General features: G+C 41.3%; 1 protein-coding gene across 1 annotated transcript in view; it reads right to left on the bottom strand.

Moving 5' to 3' along the window:
- Nucleotides 1–622: 622 nt before the first annotated feature.
- LOC149284048 (sprouty-related, EVH1 domain-containing protein 1-like) overlaps nucleotides 623–18,101 on the bottom strand; it is a 28,845-nt gene continuing 11,366 nt past the window's right edge. Inside the window, exons 2-6 of the mRNA XM_089497226.1 lie at nucleotides 12,557–12,731; nucleotides 6,331–6,499; nucleotides 5,869–5,921; nucleotides 2,043–2,192; nucleotides 623–1,267 (exon numbers count right to left, since the gene is read on the bottom strand). Coding sequence (XP_089353352.1) covers nucleotides 623–1,267; nucleotides 2,043–2,192; nucleotides 5,869–5,921; nucleotides 6,331–6,499; nucleotides 12,557–12,731 — 1,192 coding nt within the window. The remainder of the gene's footprint in view (nucleotides 1,268–2,042; nucleotides 2,193–5,868; nucleotides 5,922–6,330; nucleotides 6,500–12,556; nucleotides 12,732–18,101) is intronic.

The raw sequence follows: 18,101 nt of genomic DNA, 5'->3' as shown, positions 1-18,101 counted from the left end.
CCACTTTCCTTTAATTTTCATTTGTGTACAATATTAATTATTCCTGAAAATGCATACTTTTTTTTTTTTTTAATCATGTGTTAACCCTTGGCAGGCCAGACATATAGGAAACACATTTACTTCTAAAAGTGCGTGCAAACTTTTGGTCTTTAAAGGGTTAAGGGCCAGGAGATGTGCGGGGGTGGGGGGGGTTAACAGATATCTTTTGTTCTCTTATACGTTTGCCCTCCTATTTTTGTCCTTGTTTAAGCTATCAAATATTTAAACCAGATCAATGTGCTGTCTAAGCCTTTCTTATGGTTAATTCATCTGATCATTAGCCGGTTGGCTTAAGCATTTTTTTCTGTTTGAACAGGAATGGCAAATAAAAATAAAATAATATTAATTACAAAAGGTGTGTGTGTACATATATATATATATATACATACATACACACACATACATACATATAAACTCAGAACTGGCACTGTTACATATTCACGCTGGTCCGTTCTGAACCCAGACAACTCCGGTAAAGTTCTCCTCATGTAGACCTGTCGAGGCGTAACGTAAAACTGCCCACCGCGGTCCAGCAGCCACCTGGCAAATAAAGAATTCTTCCTGGGATCAAAGAATCAGTACGTCATCCAGCTGCTTTATGCTTCCCCCCACAGCAGCCACACATCTCCCCACAGTGGTGACAAGCGCGTAGGGGCAGGTAGCAGCACATACAGGGGGCAATAAATGATAACGTGACTAGAGCCAGCCAGCGGAGGCACAAGTTTTCATCGGAGGTGTCACAAGAGCAAGGGTCGGAGAAGTCTCCTTCGGAGTCCGACATGCAGTGGTAGAGCATGCTCTCTGCACATAGCATACAGCTGACCTGGTAGATGCACCGACGGATGGGGTCGGGAGCATCTTGGCACTTCCCCCTCCCATTCTCTTCATGGTTGAAACGTTCCTGACAGTATATACACCTGGAGCGCTCTCCATCTTCTTTCCGCCTCTTCTTCAGGGAGGACGTTGGTTGAGTCTTAAATACCCCAGGGACTTTCTGCTCTTTAACAGAGTCTCTGCCATTGGGCGGGGAGTAAACGTAGTTGCATTTTTTACTGTCTGTCTTGGTGGCGGGAGGACCGACCTCTGGCTCTTCTCGCTCTGGGTCATTCCTCCAGATATCTGGGTGACGGTAGTCTGCGTATCGCCGTATAATGATGTCCCGGGGATTGATACGCACAATTTCATCTTCATCCTGGAAACTGACATGTCGCATTTGCTTCAAAGGGACCTGAGCGAAGGGAAACACAAACTGTTGGTGATTCACCTTTTTTTGCTGATAACCAGCAGTTAAAGAAGACTTTTCTGGATTTAAAGTAAATCCGTCACCCTGATATGCAGTTATCCCCAGTGCAATACAAAGAACAGACGGGACAACTTAGTTTACAATTAGTAAAGAAAACTCCCGGTCCTTCTTCGCACTTTTTATTTTAAGAGGCATATGTTGAAACATATAGCAATGTTTGGGCATGTTCAAAAATATCATTCAACATTAGCTCTTATTGAAAAGGTACTTTGATAATTGTATATTTAGATTGCGGACTTTTGAAAAATGCTATGACAGACGAGACATTTTTGGAAATGTTGCATTCGTTGTGATGTCATGAGTGATCTCATGATGTAAAAGTCTCCACACACATGTAATGCAAAAGGCAGCTGTTATATATGGGCAAATGTTTTCTCCCAGCTCTCCTGTGTAGCAGAATGCTATTCTTACGGCACAGACAGAACTTGTGCAAGTATGGTCGCCACATCCCCTGCACGCATCGGCACACGTGTGTGTGCACAAACATATACACCAGGGGATCCTCCATACCAGGAGGGAAGCAATTGACACACCACTCGGTAGAGAGGGACAATAAAGCAAATGTCCGAAGACAACGGGCAGGGCTGATCCTTACAAATATCTCGACTTTTATTGGACATTTAAATGTTTTTTTCCCAGGGTCTGTAGGGAGAGGATATAATAAATCTGCTGCTTTGTTCTGCTACAAAAGCCCACTCACCTGATTGTGCACGTAACTCCTTCTGGGGTTGAGATTCTCAAACGGAGAGGGTCTGATGGCGGAGCTGCGGTACAACTCGTCTATCGGGAGTGGATCATGTTGAAAAAAGGAGTCAATGTTTTGAGAGTTGTAATGGTCTTCTCTGCTCACCTAGATTAGGAATACAGAAGCGTTATGCCGTTATCAAAAATGTACAGTTAAAATTAACAATGAGTAAGTATGCAAATAGAAAGCTATTCCTCATTAAAATGATCAATTAAAAAGTACTATATATTAAAAAAGATACCACCAAATATTTGTACTGATTCAAGCATTTATTTTGATAAATAGAACAAAAGGAAACATTGAATTTTACATTTGTTCAACTCTTTTTAAGTTCCTGTTCAGTGATCTGACATATTTTCTAGGGTCTACGTTGAATGCTGACCCCTTTCACGGCACCATGTGTCGCAGAATGCTACAGGCCAATCACAATCCACTTTACTAAATGCTACCAACCAGACACATTGCACTGAACACTATTGGCCAATCACAGCCCATTATCCTGAATGGTACACATTGACCAAGACAATCAACTGACTACAAAAAGGCACGGCAGATACATCCAAAACTGAGACTTCAAGCACCACTAAAAACTTACAAAAGGATTGTTTAAATCGCAACAGAATTTTACATAATGATTATATATGGATAATTGCCATTGATATCACAGTTCGATTCAATATAACAAAGCTTCTTCACAGTGAAGACTCACAGTATAATCAAGGCAATGTTACCATGGAACCAGTCTACAGTCTCACCGTGGAACAAGCTGGAGGGAAAAAGCAAACAAAAAGAAAAGAAAAAAACCGAAAAGAAAATTAGATGTCAGGGAGCTCAGGAACGTATGGCGACCAACAACCGTGCCATGGACCACTTTCTTTCAGCAACTAAAAAGTGAAATACCCTCAAACTCATGAGAAACATCTCTGGATACTCAATACCGCTCAGATACCTTTACCCTTATGGCTCATTTTCTGAACACCGTTACACTACCTTTTTATGTGAGGATATATACAAAATTAATTGATAAGCAACAAAAATAGCCTTACTAGCGGCCTAATTAACAACTAAACCAGCCTAAACAGCTCAGTGTCCAGTGTTTCTCAGTCTTGGCAGGGTGTCCAGACAGAATAATATTACCACATCAATCGACCTCATATGCAAATATATCACTTTTTAAACGAGTCAACAAATTGAATTCTGATGTTGCATTGGATAAAATACAAGGTGGTTTTAAATGGAATAGTTTTGCCCTAGCAGTCTCTTGAATTCATAAAGCTCCCATGATGCACATATCTAAGGACCCTTTGCTTTCAGGTGTCCCCACAGTGGTCTAATGGATAAACTGGCCAAATAGTACTAGGGCTGCAACAACTAATCGATAATAATCGATAATGAAAATCGTTGCCAACGAATTTCATTATTGATTAGTTGAATCGATTTTTATCGATTATAAAATGATGTTTTTTTCAGAGCAAATGCACTGAAAAATTGCCCTCGTTTTATAATCCGTTTCATTCAGTGTGACTCACAGTCCCTCCCTGTAATCACTGTGACAACTGGCCCCGCCCCTTCCTTCTCCCAGTCCACATGGCTAAGACTCTCATCTAACTGTAAGTATAAAATTAATATTTGGGCTGCTGAATGTTAGGGGAGGTGGGGGTTAATTTAGGGGCAGTTAATGGTTGATGGGGTGTTTAGGGTTAACTTAAGGTGCAGCTGTGGTTGATGGAGTCTTTAGGGTTAATTTAATGCTGAGGTTTGAGTGTTAATTTAATAGGGTTAACTTAAGGTGCAGGTAAAGGGGGGGGCAAACTAAGGGGAATCTAAATCCTGGGGACAGTGAATATTAACCCTGTATTTATAAAAGTATTGTGTCAGTGGGCTGTGAATGAGTCTGCAAATCTGAGGGCATTATGGGATATCTGGGGGTATAATGCATACTGGGGTATAAGGCATATTAGGGGGCACAGTGGCATATCAGGGGGTATAAGGCATATAGGAGATATAAGGCATATGTCTGGGAGGCAATGTGGCATATCAGGGGGCACAGTGGCATATCAGGAGAGGACAGAGTGGCGTATCAGGGGGTATAAGGCATATCAGGGGACACAGTGGCATATCTGGGGAAGACGGAGTGGCATATCTGGGGGTATGCGACATCTGGGAGGCAGTGTGGGAAGCCTGGGCCCAAATGTGCATAACTGAGAGGGGGGGCAGGTTGAGGAATAAAAACAAGACATGCATTTTATCAAAGTTTTTTGTATTCTGCTGTTTGTTTAAACATCCTGTTTGTTTATTAAATTATTTTAAATAAATGAAAAATTTACATTTTTTTTATCCGAATAATCGAAAAAATAATCGGCCAACTAATCAATTATGAAAAAAATTGTAAGTTGCAGCCCTAAACTGTACCCCATTGTCTATTATGGGGTGGGATGGTCAATCTAAGCTCCTCTGAAAAGATAGAATATACCACCTTCTTGTTACAGAAGCGTTTTGCCTTTTACATGGAAAATTCTGGTAAGACCTAGGAACGTTGTGGATCTGGGTAACAACGTCCACGCCAAGAGCTCATTCAATGGAAGAATTATACAGAAGCTTTGATGCAAAGATCACAAAAGTACTCAAGTTCTCAGTACAGAACATTCTATGAAATGTTGACTGGGTGAAAAAGCCTCTTCATTTTAATATCACCTGCTGCCTATATGCCCACCTGCTCCCTTACACTCGCTCATATTCAGATATCGAGCCCAAGCTCACATACCTACAAACCCCCCTCCCCTTTTTTCTCTCTCTCTTTTGTGCTTATTTCCTCCAGGATTTGCACTCCTCAAACTTGTATGCTCACTTTCACATTGGTTACTGCAGGCTATGTAAGGCTAATTGTATGTGTCTTAGGAAACCAAAGTCTGAAATAGTATAGAGCAGAGAGGAGTCTGGCATCATCTGCACCTTGCTTACTGCCAGCTTTTAATGCACTTCGGAAATCTGCTTTCTCCCAGCTGCTGGTAGAACAATTATGGTACTGTGGTTGCTATGAGATGAGCTTGATTCCTCCCCAGCCCCCTCCTGAAGCCACAGTTCTGTGCAGGGGCAGGCAAGTCTGGGGAAAGCTATAAAATGTCTCCAGCTGCAGAAATTGCAGCCAGATGAGAGAAGAGTTGGAGGGGGGAGATGGAAGGAAAGCAAAGCATCCCCTCCCCCATTCCTCGGCACACAGAACTTTCCTCCTGTCATCCTTGAGCATCCTACAGGCAGCTGGAAAACTTCAACCGAGTGCATGCATGGGCCAAATAGGGAGAGCGGAGTAGACACAACCAGGGTACAACGGATGCTTGGGGTCCCTATTGATCCACCACCAGAGGATGGTCTGATATTGGAAATGCAACGCCTGCCGCTAGCAATTCTTTTAGGATGCCATTAGGCTTTTTTTGTTTTACTCCCTATAAAGTGGGCTGTGGTGGGATTTACATTCCAGAACCACTGGAGCCACACAACTAGGTGATGGCCTGTGAGTCAGGCCTCTGCTCAAGCAAATGATGTTTGGCTGAGTGTTGGTAGTTGTAGCATATCATGAGCCTGGTCTCACCGAAAAATAAAGTCAATCTGAAAATGTACCCAAATAAGTGATTTCCTTGTCCCCTCCAATAGGAACCGGACCAAAATCACTTCAGGGTGAATAATATTTTTTATTATTATTTAGAGACTGTATTATATATTATTTTTTTTGTTGTTGGAGAAATGGCTCCATTCCCACACAAACTAAAATCACTGCACGTACCTGGGGTCCATCCTCTGGTGCCTCTGCTTCTCCATGGGAGGATGTGGGGCAGCCTACAGTAAACAGGAAGAGATATAAAGGAAGGTTAAACTGTTAATCACCGATCCCATGTACTCTGTTTTACCAAGTATGGAAGAGCTAGTCACTTGTGACATCGCTACATATAAACATCTTAGTGCATGAACGTTCAAGAAAAGTCCAAGAAGTTTTTCTGATAGACAGTAAAACACCATGATCTCTACGTGGCAGCTTTATGTACATATGTATGATGCATGTATCCAAGAAAAGGTAGAAAAAAGACAACTGACAGACGTTAATGTGAATTAACTAATAGTGTGTCAAAAAGCAATAGATTTATTAGCCCAATTTCCATTGAGTCTTGAGCCACCAGGCAATATGCCAAACCACTAGGTTGGTTCCTTCCTTTACATCACTAAAGTTCTCTACTCTAGAAGAAAATACCTTGAGTGAGGTCTTCAATGGCACGGCGTATCCCTCTGTCAAACGCTCTTGCATCTGCAGGACTCTGGAAAGTGAGGCCAAACTTCTTGTCTCCAATCTTCCAGTGGTGGAATGTAGGAGTGACTTTATTATAGATAAGTTCCTTCCTAAGTACGCATTCCAAGACCACCTGTAGAAAAACTTGTTTAATTAGACCAACATCTTTTGAACAGAACGCAACAATACAGATTGATCTACTAAATGTTACCAGTTTGCACATGCTCTTTGTCATGTTTCTATATACCGATATTATTGTATTTCTGTATTAGGCCATAATGTTTTCTTTGGAAGTTATTGCTAAAACAACTAAATACCTTTTAATTGTTTCATTAAAACATTTCATATGTTCATTAATACCTTTCATATGTTGTGGAGACGGCCACGTTTTCACAGAAAAGGTCTTGGCAAAGCCTGACCCCTAGCCACCTCTCTAACTATACCTCCTTAAGTATATGTCCCTCTTTGGCCATTTAAAATGGCGGCAGATTTAAACCATTTCTGGGAAAAGACCTTCCTACTAATACCAAAATCGTTATCAAAGTTTGCAAAAATCAACGGATCACTTTGGACCAAACCTACAACAACCACAGAGCCAACCACCATCACAAACCCAATCTAAAACATAATGTATTAAACACAAACAGGGGTGGTTTGCGGCAGTTGTGTATAATCTTATACAAAGCCTAGAACTGTCCACAAATGTCTATACTCAACAAAAAAATCCCTGCACTTCCCTCGATATCTTTCGGTACCCCTGGAATTCTGGATCACTTTAACCTGGGGCCTCATTTTGTATGATTACATTTCCTACGGAAAGCTTTTTGGAACAGGACCAGATGCAAACAGCTGGAGAATTGTGAGGAGACATTCAGCAGTTCAGGAAAGAATCGGAGACCTCAATGCAATTCAGTCCACACTAAACGAGATTGTGTTTCTTTACACCCTGCCTATGCGTGGACTAGATCATCGATAGGCATGTAGGACAAAGCAACCCACCAAGTACACATCAGTCCGCGCTGAAACACACAAAGTCTACGCATGAGAAGGATGAGTCTGCTCAAGTGTTTCTTGTAGCCTTGTGTATAACCATATGATTTAATATCAAAACACAAATGATTTATTATTATACGTAAGACTATACACCAGTGTTTCCAAAGCACAGCCACCATTCATACCGGGACCAGGTAACTGGGATGTATAACGTGTGTATGTTTGAGTGTAATCTACCACCTTCTCCGTAACGTAAAGCCTCCTTACACTACATCTAAGCCACAGACCCCATAGTTTTAGACCACGACCTATTGTCCTAACCGTTCTCCTCCTTTGAAACATACTTCCCTCGTCTATTCTATTGAATCTCTTATATGCAAATACAAGCCTTTATCCCTTATATTCTTTCAAAGCCCTTATATGTTAATGCAAACCTATATCCCTTATGCATTTATCTATTTAAATGCTAACAGGCTGGCAACTCCTGTAGCGAGTAAATCATGCAGAAAACCAATATTGCTTGAAAAGTTCAGGGCTTTTGTAATGCTTTGTAACAAACCGGGAAGTTGTCTACTGGGTGCATTGTGAAGCGCTCACGAACACTCCCTACAGGGTGATATTATGCAGGGGACCTAGCTGGGCGCTCAGGGTGCAGCTATCGTAACACATCCAAGATGTGTAGATATCTGTGAACACACCCTGAAGCTTGTGCTGCGGCTTGCTGCACGTGTAGCAGAATAATCCAGCTAGGCAATTCGCAAAATCTCAATATATTACATATAGAAAAGCTGTAGCCCTCCTGCAGTTACTTCACGACTAAAATCCCTATTATCCCTCGTTTGCCGAGAATAGAGGCATGCCAAAACTTGAAGGACCCTGTTTTTTTTTTTATCTCCTATGTATAATGCTTAGCGGTTTATATGAGCGGGATTAATGCAACAAAAACAACCAACATGACAGACCCCCAAGTCAAAAAACTTTGGGAAATGGCTTTCCTGGAGCTTTATCCAAGGAGCAACATCTTATTTAGGTAGTCTTTCCTAACCAATGGAACCTTAAATCATAGTGAGGAACCTGCAGTCAAGAGGCCACCAGATGTTAAGTCAATGGTTGTTCCTTAACTACAGGCCCCCGTGATACTCCACAAAGTCTCAAGAGCTGCCATGCTACAGGAGCTAGTGAGTTAAAGGCTGACTTTACTAAATGTCAGGAAGTCACCCTTTCTCCTGTAGGCATTGTGGTGGCTTTGAATGCTGTGTAACAAGATCTACATGTTATAACACCATAAATCTTCACGTATGCAGACCGTGAACAGACATGTGACAAGAGAGGAACAAAACTGCATTGCAAGCACCAATACATACATTTGTTTGGTATTTAAGTATCTATTAATCTGAAAGATTTGTTGCAAGACCAAACAAATGCACATACATACAAAAGGGGAGCACACACAACAAGTAAGAAAACAGCTAAAAATGACTTGTTCAGACAGAGACAATTAACGAGTTAATTATTGTGGTTGTTTTGAGATGCCGGGCGGTACACATTCTAAGCCTACAGTATACATTTGTACACCGCTGTGTAGGTTTATTCTTGGGTGACAGAGATTATGTAGGACGTTGCTGTTGCTTCCTGCAGACTGGCTGGAGCCCGGAGCAGGAAGGTCGCAGTAATACACCAGGATGTGTGGAACCAACATGAGGTTTGACCTGACATGGGTTGGCCTCCCGCATAGATGCTGCAGCTGGTCCCAGGGGGAAGCCTCTTTACGTCTCTCTAAAAATCAATACTCCTGCTGCCTCTAGAGGTCAAATTCCTCTCCTTTATACTTCTGTATAACCAAGGAGGGAAAAGGAGTAAAAGACAGGAATCGGTTCTCTTTATTACCTCTCTCGATTTCCTGGGCTTTATGCCCCACTAATGACGCAAGAGTACTTTCTTTACTTCTAATTATGTCCTAGGGCATCATTCTTTTTTCTCTCTAACTCTCTCTGTCTCTCGTTTCTCCCTTCTCTTCTCTCCAGTGAATAATATCTCTGCCTCACACTCTATGTTTAAGCTCGTCTTGGATGAGAATGGATTTTTGTGGCTTCTAATGTATCACAGCAGTGGGAAGGAAAGTGCCGGACTGCAGCAAATTCCAACCCACAACTTCCAGCACAAGTACTAATTGTGTACACTGTGGGTCACTGACTAGGGATAAAAGGGGGTTAGAAGCAGGTGTTAAATGACAGTCTACAGTAATTACTGTATATGCTTCTACAGAAGATGTGTTACAAAATACATAATTCTGTATGCAGAAGCCTTTTTATTTTCAAGGAAAGGTCATGTTATTTTCCCCAACCTTCCCTTAGCCTGTAGAGGATTGGGCCTTAGCCTTGTTCCTTTTACTATGATGGCTGTTTAACAGATGACCTTACTTCTAGCCATACTTGGGGACTTCAGGGCTACCTCCAGAGCTTTCCTGGTAGTAGGTAGTAAGAGTACCTGGATGAGTTAAAGAGGCACACAAAGGCGAGCCCCAATAGACCTGTAAGAAGCCCGCTTCCCTGCCCGGAGACCAAACTAGCATCTCTGTAGGCTATTTTTTCCAATAGTGTCCCCAGATGAAGAAGACATCCGGCCACTGCCACCTCTGGCAGGAACAAACTGCTTCTTAACTTGTTTAACAAATGATTGATGGGGAGTCCATCCTTTGTATTAGTTTATGAGCCTGCTATACTAATAGATACAGTGATATAACAGCAGCATTGCGCCCCCTCTACATACATACATGATTTCTCCTATAAAAGGGATATTTCTGGAGCCTACAGGTTACATTTTACCATCCTTTGAATTTTTAGAGATGTATGCAAAGTGGCCCCAACAAGACGAACATCAGGGTCTACCATTAACTTCTCCAATCACAAGAACAAACAGAATAAAGAATTCATCGACTCAAACAGCCAGGTCAGATGCGCCAGATGGTAATTAAAACAGTTACAATAAATGTTTCCGAAAGACACGGCGCTGTGCTGTATATTTTAGAGATGAGAAGATTCTACAATTCAGAACTTTGATCTGCAAGTCACTTATAGGCAAAAAAAGATCAAATCCCCTCTGCCAGTGCATTTCAATCCACCGTACCCAGCATCTTCTCCTCTCTGCACTTTACCCGCTCCACCTCCCCTCTGGCTGTGTGCCTAGCGCTCTCTCCCCCTACTAGCAACGAGATTCCAGGAGTGAGAGCTGATTCATGCACGACCCTGCAGCTCTCTCCCACTAACAGTCTGTCTCCTTCCCGAGGCTCATTATTCTGTGCCAGAGACACTGCTCTGTCGTCATGGAGATAAGCGCACAGCAACAAGCATGGCGTCCAAGGACCGCAGATGCACGCTTTATGGATATGAACGCAGATATGTGAAAACAGCCAGATACTGAACTGAGAATATAAAAAGGGAGAAAAGAAAAAAAAAAAGGATGCAGGTAGACGGGACACAGTAGGATTCCTATGTTTCGCATCATATTGCTTTGTTTTTGTAGGGTTATTGTTGACTCCATGCCAACTCAGGTTATAAGGCTCATCGTCTCAAAATGGTTTGGACTGATACATCCGATGTTGAGATAATGACAATGGTCTCCTGGTACAACGAGCCACCATGTATATGAGGAACATATGTAAAAGGTTTAAACAACCAAGGGGACTATATACCTTTAACTACTACTACTACTACTACTCCTACTACACCTAAAAAAGTCCAGCAGCAGCAGAGTGACAGCTCTGGGCTCATTCTGTTTTAGTCAGCAGACCTACTCCTCTCGCAGGTGTACCCAACACAAACCCATGAGATCAGTGGGTAGTTCTCCAGCCGTAGCATAACTACAGCTCCCATTGGATCATTGAGCTGGCCAGGGGGTAGCTGAAAGACATGATAGTTGTAGTTCTACAACCACTAGAGAGTTACTTGTTCACTACCGTGTATAGATGGTGGAAAGAATAGCAAACTGATGCTGCTGCAAGTAGTACATTTAAGAACTTAGCCTGCCGTCTATACAGTGTGTCGCGTACGCTTTCTTCCCATATGCTCCTATATATATATATATATATATATATATTTTTTACACAAGCTAGAAACACACACTTATCTTACTGCCTACCTTCAGGAAACAACATTTTGGGAAAATAGGATGCACCGATTTTCATTATTGTTATTATTTTAGGGGAGTATGGGTGTGGGCTAGCATTCTCTGTGTCCAGGAGCACATTGACAGCAAATCACGCAGATTCTGAGGCCCGGGACTGGACAAGCATTTCCAAAATGCACATTTCTGGAGAATTACTAAATGTTACCAACAATAGCTACATGTACAGCCTGCAAAATATAACATTCCGCAGACTGCTGCCAATTATCTGCATATTCCATAACACTTTTTGTTGTCTTTGTGTTAACCGGAAGACCATATCAAGGTCTTCAAAAGCTGACAAGGCCTACAAAACACGTAGGCATAGATAAAAGAAGAAGCAAGTACAGCGCGTAAAGGTAAAGGCAGGTGACACGGGGAGATATGTGTGCAAGCAAAGTGCACCCCAGGATGATAACATAGGCAAGCCCAAGGGCAATTGTAGCATGTTTGGGATGAGCCAAGCACCAATCAACTTTATTACTTAAAGGACATGAACCCAGGGCAATAAACATTGCATGCTCTTCCAATTAAGCATCTTCAGCATTAAGTTCGTTAAGCGTGAGATATTTTGTCCTGCTAAAAGTCGGCTGATGCTATTACAAGAGTAGTAGTTCTTTCTGATCAAATTGACAATGACTTTAGAATTAAGACCTTCTTTAGGTCAAAGTAATGTTTTGGGGGCCTCGAAGGGGTTCTAGCGGACTGGTTGGCTGGTTATTAGTACATATGGTAAGTGATGCGGTGAAACAAGCACATCTGAGAAGGACAACAATTCTTGCAAGGACAGAGACCAAGCACAATGCCGCAAAGAAAACAAAATAAGTGGGGCTAAAAGCTTAAAGAAAGAAGAAAATGGGTTAAGAAGGCGTTAACTGTAAGAAGCTCTGAGGAAGCGGAAACCAAAAAGATTGATAAGTGAAAAATAAGGCGGAACAGGAAGTAGGAAGAGATACTGACAGCGAGAGAGGGCCGCGCACCGCATAAATGAGCAGCAGGAGTGTGTTACGGAAAGCACTGCGCTCGGATCGCTTACGGTTTTGTCTCTAAGCCGTTCTCCATGGACGAGGAAATCAGCACAACCGTTATCTTCAGGGTGGAGATTTTTGTACACGGTAACACAGCTGAGACCACCTCCTCCTAGTGGTAGCCATCCACCACTCGAGTCATCCCGTGTCATCACCACAGCTCGCACGCGGGCGTAACTGTCACTGCAAGAGATAGAAACACAAATGCACGCTGGTTAGCTACACCAGTTCAGTTATGAGCTTAGAGTCACAGAGGAAGGGCCAGTTCAACCAGTTTACCAGTCGGTGGCCCATGAATTAGTCTCTGTTTAAGTACCTCTCAGCTAAACGGTTCAGGTGTTCTGTTAATGACCAGAATGTACACACGTCACTCAATTAATGCCAAAGACACTTTTAGAATAGAAATTAAAAAAGGTATACGTGAATATCTATAAGCGATTTTAAAGATGCCAATGTTGGAACACCAATTTACCCATTGAAATAACGTATTTGTTGCACTATACCATCTGTGTTTCAACATTTTCGTTGTTGGTAGGACTTGAGGACTGAAGGGCTACACAGCGGAGCAGTGAGATTCTGCATTTAATAGCCTCATTTCTCTAAAATGGGTCTATCTAGCAAGATTACAGCTAACTCACAATGATTATATTCATCTTGGGGTACTCACCAAAGATTGGTGAACTTGTAGTACCTTGGACATGGTGTATTTCTCATAAGCTGTTCTCCCAAGTACAGCATCCACTGACATCAAAAAATAACTTGATTTTGATTAATCAATATTATTATTATTAATATTAATTATTAATTAATAACTTGATTAACTTGAGTTCACCATGAACCCCGCTCTCAAGAGTGAAAAAGTATGCCTCCATTTAATTTGAGCGGTCAACATATACTAGCCTTGGGGACTGATAAACACTCAAGGCTGTCCTCATGGGAATTCATAACATAAGTATGATAACGCAATTTAATCCACCAGTAATCATAAGAAGATCCTGGAACCCAGCAATAAGGGGTACTCTTACTTTACTTTAAGTAAACCTATTTTAGGTTTTTGGGTTTTGTTTTTTTCTTACCAAGATTAAGAGAGAGGAAAGTGGCAGAAAGGAATGACACAATGTAAATTCCAACTCTTTACTTGAGAAATAACTGGAATCGTTTATATACCAAAAACCTACACGTTTTTGTAGTTCATTCATTCTTGCTTAGGTAAACCCACAAATCAAGTATACCTATTTTTTTATTTTTTTTTATTCTCAAACAAGACTTCAAATTTGCTGCCCCCAACCAGGTACAGTAACTTAACACATGAGGAAACAATTATGAGGAGAAACCATTTAAATCCTGAGAACGGGAAGTTGCCCTACAATGCAATTGGGAGGGGGGGGGTAGTGAAAATGAAAAAGAACATAAAAAAGGGTTACAATTTAACAATTAGATTAACACACATTAAGACTACCAGTACTGATGGAGGAGAGACCCTGCTATTGGAAATTTACAATCTCAAAATTAAGAGATCTCCTTCTAGTGTCATCCACATATGGTGGGTTTTTACTACACATACATTAAAACAAAAAGTGAACACCATTAAGTTAGTTTATTTAGTGAGCTGAGCCCCAAAATGTAATTTTAAGTTTAAAGCAGCTGTGATGGCTTTTAAATAGAACAGAGAAGCCTGCCTACTCCTTTTCATGCAGTATGACTTTAAAACACGCATTCCACCCAGAACATTTGAGAAGAGCTGGGAGGCGAGAGTGTGCATTCGCAAAGATTAAATCTGTGGGAGGGTTGCGGAAGTAAAGGGCTTTGAAGGATATAAGAAGGGTTGTGTTGTGGATCTGAAATTTAATACAGGCTGTAGAGAGATTTCATCAGGAAGAAAGCAGAGACGAATACAGGGATGGTGATATTATTCTTCTAGCAGGATCTTCAATAGACTAAAGTTAGAAGGATGTGAATCCAGCGCACAAAAGACAAGATGGGATAAGTATGTGCATTAGCATTTTAGAGATGCCAGAAAGAGATAACATTCTTATAAGAATCTTATAATTAGAATTACAACATTGGGGGGAAAAGTTACTATGTTTGGAAAGAAATAAAAGGGAGTAAAAATGGAACAGGATTGTCATCGTGTTACTGACTTCACAAACATTGAAATATATAAACGGCAGTGGATTGTTGGAACCATGGCTGCCAGTTGGGCATACATGTTCAGACCTCCCAAATGGCCAAGTTTTAGACTGAACCCATTGATGACGGAAGGGATTACGAAAGAGGGGTCAGTTTACTAGTTGCACCAGGAGCAGTTCTACAATACAAGAAAACTAGTTTGCTGCTCATGGGAGCAGACCGGAAATGCAATCTATGGCCCAACCTGTTCTCCGCTTCAGAGTTATGCCTCTACTGAAAATGTACTACACCCCTTCTATACACCAACAATGCAATGGCAACAACAAGATATACTTGGCAGAGTTGTTGCCCTTGTATCATATTTTATGTAACAGTTTTCTTGCTCCGGGCTTAGAAAGGATAAAGCACAGAAAATGCCATTCACAGATTCAGAAGAACCCACACATTGTGAATGAGGCCTAAAGTCAGGATAGAAAAACAAAGACAACTTTCTCCAAGCAGGGTAGTGTCAAAAAAGATGTACACAAGAAATGAGCAAATGTGCAGAATACTGAAACTCCAATATGTAATAACGTTAAAAAAGTATATCTGTCATCCAAGCAACAAGTCAGGATTAGCACAGGAGAGACACAGTTACCCATCACAGATGTGCAGTGTCTCAACGATACCCTTTTGAAAACCAGGAACATACCAGCAAGATAGGAACATTGCTTCTGTAGCTAAAAGCATGGAGCTGGTTCTCTTATGCGTGTTTGCCCTTCAAATGTCCAGCCTTGAACCAAATGCCCATTTCAGGCAGGCATTAGGAGGAGGACAGAAATGGCTATAAAAATGACCTCCATCTAGCAACCATCCTTCATGGCATCTATAACTAATTGAGCTTGAGTGCAGACTCATTGAGCACAGATGGACCCTTTTTCAGCTTTTGCATATGGTAAGAGCTGTCAGGAACAAATTGTAAGCTCACAAGAGCAAGTCTGTCTTCTCCATCTACACAGTCTATGAACTTCAGGGTAAGAGATGGGTTCTTCAATTAAAAACTTACAGAATACATCTAGTAAGGGGCAGGGGGCAACCATACTATAACAAACACAGACAACCCTTTATACAAATGTTTGTCCAGACCGCCATCTTAAAAGAAAATGGCAGTGAAAACTGTGTTCTGCGTTACTGCATAACTAGATAGACGGAGGTTTTTTTTCGCTAATGAGGGAGTTTGAGGTGTAATAATTCTACAGAATCAGTTAGTGCTTATTTATAAAGCACTAGTAGATCCCATAGCACTATTACACTGGGGGGATAATACAATATTACAAATGATATGTAAATGAACACTATAGTGAATTAACAATAACAGGAAGACACATAAGACGTACTGGTATGGAAAGAGAATGCATGCTTACAAACCTATTAGTTTCCCCAATCGTTAAACAGTCACAGGGGTTACATGGATCCTCTTTAAATTATGCATATGTATAATTAAATTGTAATATTAGGGAGCGAACATGTTCCGGATAGTGAGTACACCCCAAATATTTACCAAGTCCAGATGCTAGATTGGATGGAAACTAGGAGCAACTTTATCTCTCAGATTTTGAAAAAAAGCCATTTTATAAAATACAAAGCCCAGAAAAGCGGTTTCTATGACAATGTTTAGTTGCATTGCCATTGCTGTGTGGCATTTACATGCCAATGGGCCCCCAACTGGATGGAGTACACCATTCCACATGACAACTACTTTAGCTCCCACCCAGCAACAACCCATTGATGTAACCAGTCATACACAAACATGGGGTCCCTACAACATATACATTTATATCAATAATATTGTTGTTATGACCCTACAAGTATAATAATAATAATAATTTGTTAATTCAAGTGCATTTGCATTTTTACTTATTTTTTTCATCCACTGTTTTTAAACCCCCTTCCAGCAAATGATTAACCTATTTTTCATCACCAGCACCCGCGTATCAATCAACACCAGGGATTTCTTTCATTGCAGATATAGCAAAGTGAGACAGAAAGCAAGAGAGACAAAAAGCACAAGAGCGAGAGAGACAGAAAGCGAGATAGAGTGGGACAAAGAGCGAGCAAGACAGAGCGAGCAAGACAGAGCGAGCAAGACAGAGCGAGCAAGACAGAGCGAGCAAGACAGAGAGCACATGAGGGAGAGAAAGCATGAGAGAGGGAGAGAGAAGGGATAGAATGTGTCAGGCAAAGGAAAGAGAGAGAGGCAAAGAGGAGCGAGACAGTAATGGAGGGCAAAGCCAAGAAAGATGAGAGAGAGCCAGGAGTGAGCCACAAAGTGAGGAAGAGATAGCAGATTAATAAGAACTGAGAAAAGGAAGAGGAGGGAGCAAGTGAAAAACGAGACAAATTAATGGAGAAAGGGGAAGCATAACTTCTGAGTAATATGGACAAATAATGAAATCTTGTGGAAAGATGACACGTATTACGGAAATAAACGGAGATAATGTGTGTATTATGAGGGAAAAGCATTAGGATGAACAAAGATTTTTTCGTTCTGTAATTTTGACACAAAAGAGTTTGTCATCCCTCCCTTTCTGCACATCTTACCACGGAGAATGATCTCAGGGACTGCACCGTCTCAATGTCTTTACACTTATTTCTCTATGCAATTCTACACTGCGTTTGGGCAGTTTGCTATACCGCAGCTGTCGTTGAATTGAAGTGTTTGGTATACTTGTCTTAATCCTGGTCCAGGTAGCATGGGTTACATGTAAAAAGGTGATTTTAAATTCATAACAACTGATGGAATGAGCCAATTCCGCCCTACGGAATCCACTTTTAGATCTGTGTGCCTGAGTCACTTTTGAAACATAACCGTGTGTATTAGGCTGGATTCGTTATTAGCGCATACTGAGGAAGTGTAAACCTGTCTGGAGACATTCCCAAAAGGCTGAGATTTAAAACCAGTGTTGATTTACAGAAGGGTCATGCTAAGCAGACAACTCAGGTCAACATCTGAATTCAGATTCCAGAGTGCTTCTCAGGCACATGGGACATGAGTGACCGAGCAGGAGCCCCAGGCTTAAACAGCTCTGAGTGATGGCCAAAAACTTGGTGACCTACTACCCTATGTCTTAGAGAATCAAGGCTGTTTTGAAAGGTATCCATCATTTAAGGAAAGCTACTTGATACATACAATACTGGTACACAATATGCAGGAAAACCTTGCAATAAGGGTTACCAGACAGACTGTGCCAGCGATTACCCCTCTATTTAAAAAGAATATCCTTAAAGAGGAACTGTCGTTTTCGCAGCTGTCAGCATAAATTAATTCAGCTACCAAAACTTTTAAGGTACACAACTTCATATCTGAGAATCTAGAAGTGTATTCTGCAGGTGAATTATTCCCTATGAAAAGAATGTGGTGTATATTCTCCATTCTATAGTTGG

This window comes from Sceloporus occidentalis, unplaced genomic scaffold (genome assembly GCF_023333645.1).
Source record: "Sceloporus occidentalis isolate IW3139 unplaced genomic scaffold, rSceOcc1.0.p SCAF_100, whole genome shotgun sequence".
In the NCBI taxonomy this organism is placed as follows: domain Eukaryota; kingdom Metazoa; phylum Chordata; class Lepidosauria; order Squamata; family Phrynosomatidae; genus Sceloporus; species Sceloporus occidentalis.
Note: the sequence above shows the minus strand (reverse complement) of the source record. Positions and strands in the feature narration are given on the sequence as shown.